Source organism: Meleagris gallopavo, chromosome 12, assembly GCF_000146605.3.
Source record: "Meleagris gallopavo isolate NT-WF06-2002-E0010 breed Aviagen turkey brand Nicholas breeding stock chromosome 12, Turkey_5.1, whole genome shotgun sequence".
Taxonomy (NCBI): domain Eukaryota; kingdom Metazoa; phylum Chordata; class Aves; order Galliformes; family Phasianidae; genus Meleagris; species Meleagris gallopavo.
In genome coordinates, this window is record NC_015022.2 from 10,657,674 (window position 1) to 10,672,785 (window position 15,112).

The following is a 15,112-nucleotide window of genomic DNA, read 5'->3' on the forward strand; positions in this document are numbered from 1 at the left end:
TTTTTTTCTGAAAGGGATGGTGTGGGTTATCTCTATGACTAGCATCTAGTTTGCCTGCTGAAATTCACGCATCAGCAAGGATGTAATTGCTCAAAAGTTTCTGCAGGTATGAGTGCTTGCCAGGGCTTTCTTGATCCCTGAATACAAGGCTTGCAAAATTTGAGCTAAATAAAGCTGAGCTGCCACTTTTGAGCCATTGCCAGAACTGTACAGTTGCAGCTCAGCCCCTGTGGCTTTGGTTGACTCAGCATGGCAGCTGCAGGCCTTGCATTCCATCTTGTCAATTGAGACTTTTTTTTTTAAGAGAGTATGGGCAGTTCTGATGGACTGAGTCCATTCTTGCTGGCAGCTGTAGGGCTGTCTGTAGTGGTTGCAGCTGCCTGCTGCATGGGCTTTCCCTGCACTTTGGGTCATATCCAGCTGTGGAAGACTGGCCTGCATGGACCCTGTTAAGGGCAAGGTGCTCGTGGCTGACTTGATGTCACAGCACAAGGTCACTTGCAGGAGATCTGCAGATCCCTGTTTCCTGTGAGTCACACACAAACAGAATTCCCTTCTGTTCCTCTTTGCCCTTCATGTGCTTTCATACCTCAGTTCATCTGTCTTCCTAAAAATAATCTACTGCAACTTTGTGGGTTCTGTTTGTGTCAGAAACTACAAATAACTAAATCAAGGGTTTGTATATATCAGTGAGGTAATAATGCTCCTTACGATTACAAAAGCTTTACTTACTGTTTGTTGAACTCTGTGTGTTTCAGAAATGTCTTCTTAGAGAAGGTGACATTTGTCTTGGGAAGCAGTCCCTGGAGATTTTTGACATCCTTATAGAGATCTGGGCCTTGTTTGTTTGTTTTTAATATACAATAGAATTCCTACAAAAGTCTGTGCTCTTACAATGAAGTGGGGCGCAGTTCTTATTTTTATATTGATAATACTCCAATTTTAAAAAATACAATTTAAGAAATATTTAAATGAAACGTATCTTAGCAAGTCCTCAAATATAGCTCATCTCTATCTTTTAAATGCCTTACCTGCATACGCGTGTGTGTGTGTATACATACATTTAAAACCTACATACCTCTCTGGTATTTTGATTTTTGTTTGTTACTGGGACAGGATTTGCTGGTGGATCCATCACAAATCCCCAAGTGAAGCTCAGACACCTTCAAGACTGTGAGCATAGCCATGAGCTTCGCTTGAACTACAGACACAGACGCTCAGAATTTCTATTTCTACTTGGAGTGTCTGGGAATAGAGCTCTTTGGTAAAATGCTGGGACGTGAATTCCTCTGGCCATGGATGTGCTCCTGCGAAGCTCTGGTTCAGCTGTATGTGATGGATGAAGAGTTAGAAGAGATTCATTCCGTTGGCTGTAACATCTTTTTGTCTGTCTCCCTGCATTCATATAAAAACGTACTCTGCAGTAGATACTGCCTTAATGTAGTTTTAATCTTTATGTTTCTAACTTTGTTGACATTAATTAAAAATTATAATCATCTCACACATTCAGAAACCTTGTATTACATTTTAGAACTGTACCCTCACTCCTTAAACATCTACGTATGGGCACTATTGATTTCAGAGAAATTTTATATGCTGACATGGCCATGAGAGCAATAAGAAGCATTTTATTTTCAGGGACATCTTCCTGCCCTCCCTTATTTGCATTTAGCAGCAGTAGAGCCCCATTAGCATCTTGGTTATTTTTTTCAAAAAACATTTCTCACCGTTGCTGTCAGAAATGACTGTGACTAATTCCCCAAGTGCTTTGGAGAAATCAGTGCTGGTGTTGCCTGAAATTTAGTAAGAAAAAAACTGTCAAGTATTCCTTGAAAAGGTGCTGGCCCTTTGAGCTGATGCAGTGAGGTACTGAGTACTCTGGTCTTGGTCCTGCAACGTACATGAGTGCCTGTTAAAGTGCAAGCATAGCTGATTTGCAGGAGGTAAGCCAGAGTGCTCTGTATTTGCAAAACGAATATATGCACTTTGTAGAAGACCCCTAATTTATTTTTTGGGGTGGAGTAAATCTTTTCATTTGAGTATACCAGAGCAATAATATTCCTGTTTTCTCTGAAAACACAGCGTACTGAAGCATCAAGGGAGTTGTTGCCATTGTTCAATGCTTAGCCCCTGAAATAAGAGGTGGTTGGATTTTCTCCAAAGCATTTGGATGGCGTGAGCCGTGTCAGTACAGCTAAAGGAATGTCCTCAGGTACATTTTTGTAATCTTTTTTTCCTTGCTGTATTTTTCCAAGAGCCTGAGAAAATGTTTGTTTAGGTGTAGAGTATCCATTTTCATTTGGAGATGATCCTCCACATTCTGTGGCTCCAGGTTTGTTGTGTCTGCACAGCTGCGGGCCCCTTCCTGGGACATTCCTTGTGCAGGTTGAGACATCTGAAGAGGCCGTTGTTCTCATACCTGCTTGATGCTGGCATCCCCTGCTGCTGTTCCAGGAGCAAAGAGCACGGTCTCTTTTGTTCTTTGTTTAGGCCTGTGTTAGAAATGTGCATCCTAATTTAGCTTCTCAGTGGAGGGCCATGGGAAGGAGGAAAAACAGCAAATATATATCGCACTGTAGAGGAGCCTGGAAGCACAAAGCCGAGGATGACAAATGTTTGAAATTAAAGTACTTTTGATCTGGAAGAAAGTCTGGCATCTCTGTTCTGCAATCTGAATGAGCGTTGTGGAAAAGGGAAAGAAATAATCCCTCTCCTCTTGGGATGGCAAACACTGCAAGGAGATTCTGCTTCAGCCAGAAGAAATCCTGCCAGCCACCTTACTCTCGCCATTGTTTATGATAGGCATATCATTTAATAAGGTTCTTCAGAAAGCCATTAGTATTGCCACGTTGCATTGAATCTTCTGCAACAGCTTAACACCAAACAAAACAATTACGTGGCTTCGGGGCAACAACTGAAAGTTTTAATGATTTATTAAGAGAAGTGTAGCTATTATGTGTTAACCATACAGGAATGTAGAATTTAGCTGTATTTAAAGATATGCCTTAATGTATTTGTGCACTTTGGCCCAGTAAAATGTTTCTGTGGGAAATGCTGCCATATAGTTATAATATTTCCTGGCTTTCTCTGTATTAACTTTGGGATGAATCTACTACTTTTCCCAATTGATTGCTTATTTCCGTTTTTATAGAGAAAGTATTTTCATAGCTTTGACTTTTTCGTGAAAAGATTTTTCTGCCTTGAAATGTAGGTTTTTGCCTCCTGCGTTTGATATTGTGCATATTTACGGCAAACAAAGGAATTTTCCATCCCATTAAGGTTTCAGCAGATAATTTCAACAACTGATTCTGAACAAATTAAATACTGCTACTTGGTGAAGGGTCATTAAAAACTCTCTGGTCTTTAATAGGATGCAATACCTTTCATTCAGTTCTTAAATAGTTTTTGATGATTTCTCTGCCAGTACTGGACAAGACAATTGCTGGCTAATTAAGGGCTTACTCAGCTACTGTTGGAACAAGTGGAGTTCAAGAACAAAAAAACACTGTGATGGTTCAATCATCTGTTGCAAAACAAAGGCAAAACAAGTGAAAAAGAAGGTCAGAGCATGTGTGCAGGTATTTAATGGCTTGGTAAGAATCGTATCAACTGGTGTGACAAAATGCCCAATGGATATATAAGAAATAGGGTAATTGTTCTGAGATTTTTATCAGCTCTCAGTTGGTCTTCAGTCTTTTTGGCAGTTTCTGGCATTCAGTAACCTTCCTTAGTGAAATACGAAAGAGAATAGTATTTAAATTTAGTGGATGCAATATACAAAGCATTGGAGAAGGCAGCATTTTTTTTCTGAAGGGCATTTTCACAGCCCCTGTGAGAATGGAGAAGTTCACCATTCTTGTGCAGTTAAGAGGTATGAGTCTTAACATACTTCAAATAAAAAGCAGTGAAAATTAGATGGAACCTTGAGACCTTTTTCATTCAGTTTTGTACAGGCGTAGGCTTCAGTTTAAACTGAAGATAATTTGTGTGATAGACCCTTGCTTCATTATAAGAAGAGATGAGAGAAGAAAATGACACTACTTCAAAGAAATTAAAGTAACAAAGAGATGTGAGAATAAAATCTGGATATTATGTTTATGGAAAAAATGTTTTCTCAGAGAATTTGGAATAGAAGTTCCTTAGAAGATAGATATTTGCAGGTTTCTAAGACTAACAGAACTGCAATTTGCATTTTGTTGGGTACAGAGCTCAAATAGAAATAATAGCTGAAGTGTTTTTATCCGAACTCCTCTTTTTCTTCAGATTTGCTTTCCCCAGAAAGTTCTGCATAGAGCTCATAAGATCTTTTAGATTATCTAATACAGCATCCTGTTCAATTCTTCATTACTACAAAGAGTAGTAGGCCCTAGCAAGAAGTTACAGCCAAAGATCACTTGTGTGCAAACTGTATTGTTTCTTTATTCAAAAAGGTCTTCTGTCTCACAGGGCCTACAAGTTTTGTGGTGAATTGTTACAAGGTGGTTTGCTGTTGTGGTACCTCTCTAAGTCTTAGAAAATCAAGTGTGATGGAGGGAGCAGGACCAACACCTGAAAGGAAGACATCTTTATCATTTCATAGGTGTGGAGCTGTTTTCTGGGCACAAATATTGCTCCAGAGGAACTCTAGTGAGCTTCACCAGAAGCATGACCAATGAATGGCATTAGCTTCAGGCCCAGCAAAGGAGCAGCAAGGTAATGGTGGCCACTGTAGTGTGAAGTGGGTTTTTCAGAGGCCCAGCATTTTGGCTCTGTCCCCATCCAGAGGTTCAGCACCATGGCACCTGGTTCCCTAAACTGAAGCTAAAGATCAGGATTCTTCCCATACAGAAGTGTGTGCTTCTACACAAAGTGTGTGCTTTATGTGCCAGCAGCAGTTTTGCCTTTGAGTTGTCACAAAAACTGACAGGTATTCCTTCGTAATTGCACCGCTCTGTAGTAGAAGCATGCCAACTTAGGTTCAAAGCATTTTGCGGCTTGATACAATGCATCTAAATGATGCTTAGCAGATACAGAACTAAAGCTCAGCAGCTGTCTCCGTTTATGCATCCATTTTCAATAATTAATTTGTTACCAATTGTTTTAATTGAAAGAATAGTAGTACAAGTTTCACAACTCCTGAATTCAGGATTATCAGAGAAAAAGCTGTTGTTTCTGAATTTGAGAACAGTAAAGCAAGTTCTGGTAATACCAATACAAAAAAAAGCTGCGGTGGTAAAGTCTAATGATAGCCATTAGAATTTTACAACAATTTTTACTGTCAGAAGCTCAGAACAGTTTATAGACTGTAAGGAATCAATCTGGGCATTTTCAAATCCCTGTAAGTGCAGATTTAGAATCAGCCAGGTATGTTGGGGGCTCTCCAGGAGCCTCTGCTGCAGCCTCCCATGGGAAGCTCCTTTCAGAGCAGGCTTTTTGGTACTCACTTAACCTCTCCTAGGCCCAGCACTGCTGCCCAGACCTGTGTATGCCCCATCCCTGGAGGTGCCCAAGGCCAGGTTGGATGGGGGCCCTGGGCAGGTTGGAGCTCAATGACATTTAAGGTCCCTTTCAACATAAGCCATTATATGATTGTAGATTCAGAAAACAAGAGACGTTCTGCAAGCTGATGCATGGAAAATCTCAGCTATTCTGTGACCTTCTGGACTCTGACTTAAGTGCTCTCCTCACTCCCTACAGGTTCAACAAGCCCAGAGATCCTCTCATAAGAAGCGACTCAGAGCTGCTGCAAGTAGTTTCTCTCTCCATTACTAAATGTAACCCATTTCAAACACAGCGAGGAGTTTTGCAGTGCTTCAGAAGAGAAACAGCAGTACCCATGCAGGGCAGCATGTGAGCAGGCGAAGGCAGGGGCGGGCAGCGCAGCTCGATGCCATGGCGTGCCTGGCAGCATGGCCCTGCTCCCACTGGGTACCTTAGCTCTGTGGCTGCAGTCCTGCAAAACAGCACAGGAAGCTGATGGTTTTTCGGTGACTCAATGGAGTTGTTGGGCTTTTCTGTTTGTTTGTTTGCTCTCTGTCAATGCTATTAGTGAGTGAACTTTCTACCCCTTCACTGTGCTTCTTGTTGAAACGTCCAGTTCTTCCCAAGAATGGAGTGCTTCATTGTTGTCATTTGGAGCGGTAATTTATTATTAATTATTCTTTCACAGTTGAGCAATCGTGCTATAGCACTGCATTTATCCTTTGCCAACACACAGATGGATTATTTGCAATGAGATAGTTTTGGGTAGGTACTGAATGTGAATTTTGGAGCTTCAGCTAAAGAGGGATAATTCCCCTGCTGCCCCCAGACAGAAGAAAACCACTCATCTGCTCAGTGCCTGCTGGAGAGAAACAAGATGTGTGAAGCTGTGAAAAATAGCACTGATAATTTTAGGAATTTACATTACACAGAAAAGAATACACTGCCAGCATTGAGAAGTTGCCCAGTTTCTGCTGGACTGCTTTTCACCTTCAGTAAGAGCACCTCTCTCCATCTCATCCCACATCCTCAGATGCACCTGCAGGGATCTGGGCAGTGTCCCCTCCACGCGTGACCTCGGGTTGCCTCTCTGTGGTGCTGCCTTGCAACAGCAAGGCGATGCTGTAAGGACTCACTGCTGCCTGGGTTGCTTCATCTCTGGTCTGCTCTTGTGTTTGTTCTGGGCTCTGGAAAATAAATAAATAATCTCTTAAAGTTTCCAGACTTTGGCCTATTAAGCATAACAATCACAAGTGCTATAGAAGTAATTAGCACTGTGGTTCTCTCTGAACTCACAATTTCCCTTAAGCAGGTATAATTTTTGGCTATGTGGCAGCAGTGATTTTGTTGCAAGGTCAGCTTCCAGCTCTGCTTCGTCAGCTCCTCTCTGGGTTTTGGCCAGGCAGCACACTCCCAGCACACCTGTGCAGTGCAGGCTGCCATGCAGAAGAGAAATGCTGTGCTGCAAAGATCCATGACCTATTTTCACATTGTGCAGGTCCCCGAGGCCCTTTCAATACAGTGAGATAAATTCTCTTTTAGAAGGTGCTGAGGATGAGCAAGACACGAGACTGGGGGCATGTTTGCTGATGCCTCAGTCAAGGAGTTGGGCCCAGATTTAAACCAGCTGTGAACAGTCAGTGCTAAGAATCCATTAAAACTACTGTCTACCAGGATAATTCCTGCCGAAATGGGAATTTCTGATTTAAACTTGGTGAATGTGTGTTCTACCACTTGTGTCATTGTGGAACGATGCTTCAAAGGCTGATTCACACAGGTCTGCCTGGTTTTTCTTCATTCTGTTGCAATACAGGTGCCATGAACTGCAGGAAGCAGACAGCGGAGTGCTGTTTGAGTGCTGGGTCCCAGCCATGACCTAGGGCTGCTGTCTGATGGCCTGGAGCTTTTCATACAAAAGTTGGATAGTGCTATAGCCGTCTAAAGAAGGTTTATTGAAATCCTCTATTTAAAACTAATGCTCAGAGTTTCTGAAGGATGTGTGGCATTTTTGTTTTCAGTATTATAAACATGCTCAGTCACGCAAGTGATCACAGTGCAGCAGCTTTCACAAGTCTGTTCCATCCACAGAACTGCATAGTGTGTTATTCCCATCAGGAGGAATGGGACTTTACCCCTAGACTTAATGGCATACAGGACCAGAATGCTCTTAGTGGTAGAGCTGGAAAAATGTGCCCTGAAGGGTTACTCTCACACTCTGGTCACAGTGTCTGAAATATGCTGCGTTAGCTGTGGCTTTAGGGTACAAGCTGTGAAGCATGAGAAGTATTTTTTGTTTAGCAGCATCACTTCAGTGAAATTTTTGTAAATTCATATCAAGTCTCTATTTCTATTGAAATTAGTGTTTTGTTTCCACGAGGAAGGCTTCTCTTCTCTTGCACAGTTGTTAAAATGGTTGCTGCGTTGTTTCTAACCTGGGGTGAATTCTGTGACTCTCACAGATGTTTATTCTCTTAAAAAAAAAAAAAAAGGCAATTTTTTAGTTGTTTAACTTGTTTTTTTTACAGCTGTTCAGTGAAAAGATAAGTGGAGCAGAAGGAACGAAATTAGATGAAGAATTTCAAGAGATGGAAAGGGTAAGGAAAACAACATGTGTTTTTTAACATTCTGCTATTGCAGAAAAAGGGAAACAATGCAGATAAAAGATTTTTATAGCATTTAGAAACATAAATAGGAAGCCAGTGTAAACTCCTGATTTAAATGGCCCTGACCCCAAGACTGTGAGCTAGGCTATTTTTGATCTTTTTCACCTGGTAAGAGAAACAGTCATAGTAACAACTGTTGGGCTGGCAGAAAAACATAGTCTGGAATGCATAAGCAGTATTCAGGACTGATGAGCCTGAAAGATAAGTAGCTCCCCTTGTTTTAATAGAAACCTTTCCTCCTTCTGAGTGCTAACTGCCAATTCACATATTTTTGGTGCAGTCTTGTCACAAACATTATAAATAGCCATTTATTTTAAGCTGCCAGATTTGCTTTATTTAAGTATATTTTCATAAGCAGCTAGAATAGGATATTTAATCAAACTATAGATTTCTAGTAATAGATTTGCTTTTACTATGTTACTTTTCTTTTTCAGAAAATTGATGTTACAAATAAAGCTGTGGCAGAGCTTCTGTCGAAATCCACAGAATATCTTCAGCCAAATCCAGGTAGTGTAGTAACAATAGGGGTCAAATTTTGCTGAAAATTATCTTCTTTCTCCAAATTTCATCCTAAGTGGATAAAAGCTGATTGGGTCATTATTGTGAGGCTTCTGGATGTTCCAGAGTACCTCACCTATGTGTACAAAGAACTGTACTGTACAATGAAACTATAAAGTATTCATGCATCCTGGGATGTGTTCAGCTAGGAATGCACATTGTGTGGGGCTTACTGAGCACGTGTAGGTTGGATGTGTGTGACATGTATTGGATGGCCTGGGATGGTAATGCAGCACTAGTGGTGTTCCTATTTGTGCTGCATTTCCTCCAGTGGGATGTGGATCCCTGAAGTGAAGAGAATGCCATTGAATTTAACTCATGCACTGCTGACGTGAGTTTAACTCATGCACTGCAGGTTATGTAGCTATGGGGAACAGGGCCGCTACTTTCCTGCCTTGTGTCTGAGTGAAGCTTTGTTTTTTCTGGACACTGTAAGGTCTGAGTGGATTTTTGGTAGTCAGTTAACAGGTTTCGAAAATTTTGGTTTGAGAAAAAGAAAGACAACACATCTACATTTACTGTTGATCATCTGTTAAGAATTGGAATTACTGTCCAAAATGAAGAGCCTTCATTTTTTTTTTGAGAACTATCTGACTGAATTTATGTTTAGTCTGCTGAATGTGATGATTTCAGAAATAGCTGTTTGTTTTGGGTACCTTACAAAATGCATATCACCAGAGAAAATCAATATGTTGCTAATGTCTATAGGAGAAGCAACTTGTGGGTTGTGCCTACAACATGATGAGAATATTCAGCACTTCAGCAAGGCCCAGCTAGGGTATTAAGATGCAGCTAGTGACCATCCATGGCTCACATTTCTTAGGAATTATCCTACCTTGGCTATTACTATGTTGAAGTAGCTGTTGAGTTGATAGTAGGAGTAGACTGGAAAACATTCCAAGAATAACCACATGGTTTTGTCGTGATATGAGTAGCCCCAAAATAAATTAATTTGCATGCATCTGTCCTTTCTGCAAGAATAAAAAAATCACTGTATTGAGTATTGGAACCACTGAAACAGTGGGGGAAAGAAGTCCTACAAAGTCCTCATAAGCAGTAGCATGAAGTTGGAGTTGGCTGTACTTTTATGAGACCATTCTGTGTTTGCTTTTTGTGGTGTCTTTAACAGACTTCATAAACAGAAATAGCCAGGAGAATGTGAATATTGGTGAATATCCACAAGAGGTGAGAAGCATTCCCCCTGTGTATTGGTCTGGAGAAATGTTGCCCATCCACCTGAGAATAAAGCAGTTTCATATGACCCTCACTGTTGAATGGAATCTTACTTCGACTTTTGAATATGAAATACTGACAACAAAAGGTTTATGGGTCTATACAAACCAGTTTAGTGACTTGCTTTGTGAGATTGCTTGTTAAATGATTTATTGCTTTAAAATATTAGTATAAAAATTATTTTTATAACTCTTGTTCTTTTTCATGTTCATGTCCTTTTTAGCATACAGAGCCAAGCTGGGAATGCTGAACACTATGTCAAAGATAAGAGGACAAGTTAAAACTACAGGCTATCCTCAGACAGAAGGACTCCTAGGAGACTGCATGATACGGTATGGCAGAGAGCTTGGCGATGATTCTATGTTTGGTGAGTTTGTGCACCTCCTTTGAGAATATTTCCATATAAAGTTCTTCACAGAATATTACTCGGTGACATAACCTATGTAAATAGCTAATCCAGGTAAGAGAGCAAACTAAGTACAGTGATTAGGGAGTGATTGATATAATAGTACCTAATGCTTCTGTGTATTTGTCCACCACTGTTGCAGATGGATTCTATCTGTAACTAATTCTCATTGATAGTTGAAATTAGTAAGATAAATATTTTGTTTCTAAGTTGCCAAAGAATAATTTAGAGCAATCCAAATATGCAATGTGTTAGGTTAGATATTAGGAGGAAGTTTTTCACACAGATGGTGGTGAAGCACTGGAACAGGTTGCCCAAGGAGGTTGTGGATGCCCCATCCCTGCAGGCATTCAAGGCCAGGCTGGATGTGGCTCTGGGCAGCCTGGTCTGCTGGTTGGCGACCCTGCACGTAGCAGGGCGTCGAAACTGGATGGTCACTGTGGTCCTTTTCAACCCAGGCCATTCTATGATGTCTGAGAAGTAAAGATTTTCTTGATGAGGGTGGAGGAGGAAGAGGGAAAGGCAGTTACTTTCCAAAGGCCTACAGCAGACACAAATATACCTCCTTGCAAGAACTGTATTATAAGACATGGTTTTTGTTAGTTTTTCTTGAAGGGCTTAAGGGGAGATGGGGAGAGGAACACAGGGTATACTTTGGAGCAGAATTTTTCAGTTCTAATTTTCTGTAGGAGAAAAGCAAGGGCATTATTTTTTACTTTTCAAGGGCTACAGCAAGTGCAACTCACTTGAGTTTTATTATAAGAAGCATTTGTTGTTTCATGTATATTGAGATATAAGTAGCCCATTGTTTACCATAGGCCTTGCGCTACTGGATGCTGGTGAAAGCATGAAGCAAATGGCAGAGGTGAAGGACTCACTTGATATTAATGTCAAACAAAATTTCATTGATCCTCTACAGTTACTGCAGGACAAAGATTTAAAAGAGATTGGGGTAAGTTTGTGCAGAGTAAAGCTTCATTTACCGATAATCACAGTCAACCAGGCTCCAGTTCTCTAAGAGGTTTTTTTGGACACCTAAAGGTAAATAAATGTCATTACATTTAAGCTTATTTCTCTAGCAAAGTAGTGATGAAATCTGCTGACCATCAATGTCTGGCTGTTTTTTACCATAGTCTAGCTTGCTCAGTTTGCTATGTTGCCTATGCATTCAGTACAGAAGGTATTGAAGAAAAATATATTCCTTTTCTACTATTTTGTTTTAACCAACATTTGCTGTTAATTGATTTAAACATGTGAATAGGTTGTGATTTACTTTGACTGATTATTCTGTCTTGCTGCCTTTGTAACCTATATCTGTTTATTATAAAGGCTGAATATGATTGTTGAAGAAGGCTATTCAGAGCAATCACAGAATGATCTGAAAAGTGCCATCAATTGCTGAGTGCCGTATCTCACTATGGGAAAAAAATATAGGATGCTGAGGAACATATTTTTAACCTTTAAAGTGAGCTTTTGTTTACAAAATGACAATTCAAAAGAGAGCAGGCAGTCTTGTCTGAGTCTGTTGATTCCAATAGACTTTGGTAATAAACAAGTTGAATCCCTGATGAAATGCAGAAATAAAAGTTGGTTTATTTGTTAACATGTAAATGGAGGTGAAAAGCAGAGCAAAAGGCAGTAACTGTGCCTTGATGCCTGTAGCTGTCTCTTACGTAACTGTTTTCAGCTGCAGTTCTTCTGAACTGATAGAAAGGAATTGTTTGATGTTAGCTTTAATGAGTGTTTTTTACTCTCACACTCAGTCCATTCTGTAAGTCTGTCAGTCCCATGGTTTTTGGCAACAGAAAGCTTGCATAGTGATGTCAGATAGAAGTGTCAAGTTGACACCTAACGAAGAAAGTAAGAATATAAGATGTGTTGGAGTACTGCCTAGGGAATGAGAAGAGAAAATAGCTCTTTAACTGTTAGCTGTCATATTGCATATAATACAAGAGGTAAAATTGAATTAAGTAGAGAACAGGGGAGGTGGGGGGTGGCACATTCAGATGTTCTAAATTAGAAGCAGGATCCAATCTGAGATGATGTACATTTTAGTAAAGTCCATTCCAAGTCTAAGTTTAGCAAATCAAGGTAGCCAGTTTCCTGAGCCTTAGCAGATGGCTGTTTATTTAAAGTATATACAAATTAAAATTGCATTCATGTATGCAGTCCTGGACATACCTGATGCTGCCTTAGATCAAAGGGTTGGGCTGGATAATCTCTGAGCCTGGTGTTTCTTTTGATTCTGCATATGTCTGTAATCACGTCCATAACTGAAACTTCCTTAAATCACAGTGAGTTTGTATGGGCCTATCTCATTTGAACCTTCTTCTAAACGTTCTGTCTTATTTAGCATCATTTGAAGAAACTAGAAGGACGGCGTTTGGATTATGATTATAAAAAGAAACGTCTTGGAAAGATACCAGATGAAGAAGTTAAACAAGCTGTAGAAAAATTTGAGGAGTCAAAGGAACTAGCTGAAAGAAGCATGTTCAATTTCTTAGAAAATGATGTAAGTCTGTCCTTCGTTTTTGTTTACTTGCAGTATATCCAGGTGGGAAATGCATGTGGGTTTGGATGAAGCTCATCTCATCCTTTATAGAAGGCAAGGACTGAAGCAGAGAATTTCTCCTTGTGTTGGAGAGGAACTTTGTGCACAGCGGCACATGGGAGAACTCAAGAATTCAGCAGGTCAGACAAGACTGACACAGAGGTTTCATGTGTCTTTATTATCTATGAGCAGTGAACTGTCTGCAAACAGAATGCAGGGAGATGAGTGGGAGGAAGAATGGGGACTAACACGGTTACAGAGCTGCTGCTTAAAGCAGGAGCAAGAGATTTGTAACCTGCACTGATTTGCAGGAGCAGCTCACTCATACAGAAAAATTTGTTGCTGATCTGAAGGATCTGGGTGATTTGGACTCCACAAATCACAACTACATTTTGGTTCTAAAAATTACTTCATCGAGTTTATGTGGGTTGTGCTCAGGTACTTGAACTTTGGCTCAGATTCCAAGTCCACAATGAAATTCTGTCTAAATAATTAACAGCTGTGGTCTTTAAGATAATCCCTCTCTTCAGTGCACATACAGAGAATAGCAGTGCGTTCTCTTCCTGTGTTAATCATGGAACTGTGTGAAAATAAAGCTGGGTAGATGCTTTTAGAGGCCGTTTTATTATCTGTAGGCAGAATACAGGATATCCTTTTTTTCTAGTAAGTCTCCATCAGATATATATATATAAATTTGGCTGAAATATGAAAGACAAAAGCAAAAAAAGGAGGAGCTGTTAAGTAAGATCATTTCAATGCAAGCAACCTCTCTGTATAACTGCATATCAGCCAGCTATAAACTAACCTGTAGCTCCCAAACTGTTTGTGAGTGGGATGCATTTGTTACAGCCGTGTGTAAGTCAAAAACCCTCTTGCCATTTTACCAGCACCAATTATATGAAGGCAGCAAAAATTAAACATCCTCTATAAATAATTTCAGTACAGTATTCCTGGTGTCCCATTGTAGGCTCTACCAAGTTGCCAGTGTGTCTTACAGTTCTGTGCATAAGTAGCTGAGAAGTGTTTCAGGTGGTTATCATTAGCCAAAGCACCAAACCAAAGATGAAGCAGTGCGTGGATTTATACTGAGTTATCTGAGCCACAAGAGAACTGATCAGGAATGACTTACCAGCACAACTGAATCTGCCTTTGGGAGGGAGTTGAACTGGATGTCCCTGTGAGGTCTTGTTCCATCCTCACTTTCTTTTGCTTATATTTCAAGAAAACTGTGCTCTTTCCTTCTGATGTTCCACGCTGACCCAATCTGCCTCCCACCCTCAAAACTTCTCATTCCAGCCTTCTTCTAACCATAGTCTTTCTCATTGCTTTGCAGAGATGCTGATTGCAGTCACTGCCTAACTGTCCTTCCATGTTCCCAAAGTGTCTCCCTTTCTTTCTGTTTCCCTGCAGTCTCTGTTCTCAATGCTCTGGTTCTCAGACACCTTGCCAGGTCCCTCACCCAGACACAGTCCTGATTCACACATCTTTTTTTATATTTTTTTTTCTTTTCTTTTTTTTTTTCTTTCCCCACTGCTAGTTCCAGACCTCCCACACCGACACTTTGCATGCATTTCTTATCAGATCCATCTTCCTGCCTTTCCCACTCATCCAGTCTCAGGCTCCTCAAGCTAAATGCCTTTTAGTCCCACAAGTCTCTCTGGCTCTTTCCCAGTCACTCTTTTTTTCTCCCAGTCCCCATATTCCTCCCAGCTTCATATTCCTCCCAGCTCTCACTCATCTTGTCTTGACAGTCCTTGTCTGTCTATTTTCTCCGACCACCCCATGCAAACCCCAGGCACATTGTGTGTTATTCTCAGCTGGTTTGCATTACTCTCTTGACTTTGATAGACTTGTATCTATAATATAAATTAACGCTGTTAACTTGGTTCTGTGCATTTGATTTCTGTATGCTGTGTGATGATGTTTGGCTCTCTTGGAGTCCCAGCAGAATTTCTCATAATGTTTTCAACTGAGTAAAAGCAGAAAAAGTAGAGCTTAAAATTGCCATGGGTCCATAAAACATTTGCAGAAAGCTTTCACAGACACCTTCTTGTGATCCAACATGTGAAGACATGGTGGAATGGGAACATATCAGACTTTCTGGGCTCTGTCCTCCTCCTCCTTGTCTTAAAGGAGAAGTACAAAAAAGGAGGAGAACAAATAAGTATTTGTTGTTGTTCCCTTGTAGTACATCTTAAACTTTTCAGTTTGCATCAGGGAAGAGGAATGAGGTTATTACCT

The 15,112-nt window shown here is 40.5% G+C and overlaps 1 protein-coding gene across 1 annotated transcript in view; it reads left to right on the forward strand.

Annotated features, from left to right (window-relative positions):
* The window catches only part of SH3GL3 (SH3 domain containing GRB2 like 3, endophilin A3), a 43,914-nt gene that overhangs the window by 20,503 nt on the left and 8,299 nt on the right, over nucleotides 1-15,112 (forward strand). Inside the window, exons 3-7 of the mRNA XM_010717456.3 lie at nucleotides 7,986-8,054; nucleotides 8,558-8,630; nucleotides 10,138-10,281; nucleotides 11,139-11,272; nucleotides 12,674-12,832. Coding sequence (XP_010715758.1) covers nucleotides 7,986-8,054; nucleotides 8,558-8,630; nucleotides 10,138-10,281; nucleotides 11,139-11,272; nucleotides 12,674-12,832 — 579 coding nt within the window. The remainder of the gene's footprint in view (nucleotides 1-7,985; nucleotides 8,055-8,557; nucleotides 8,631-10,137; nucleotides 10,282-11,138; nucleotides 11,273-12,673; nucleotides 12,833-15,112) is intronic.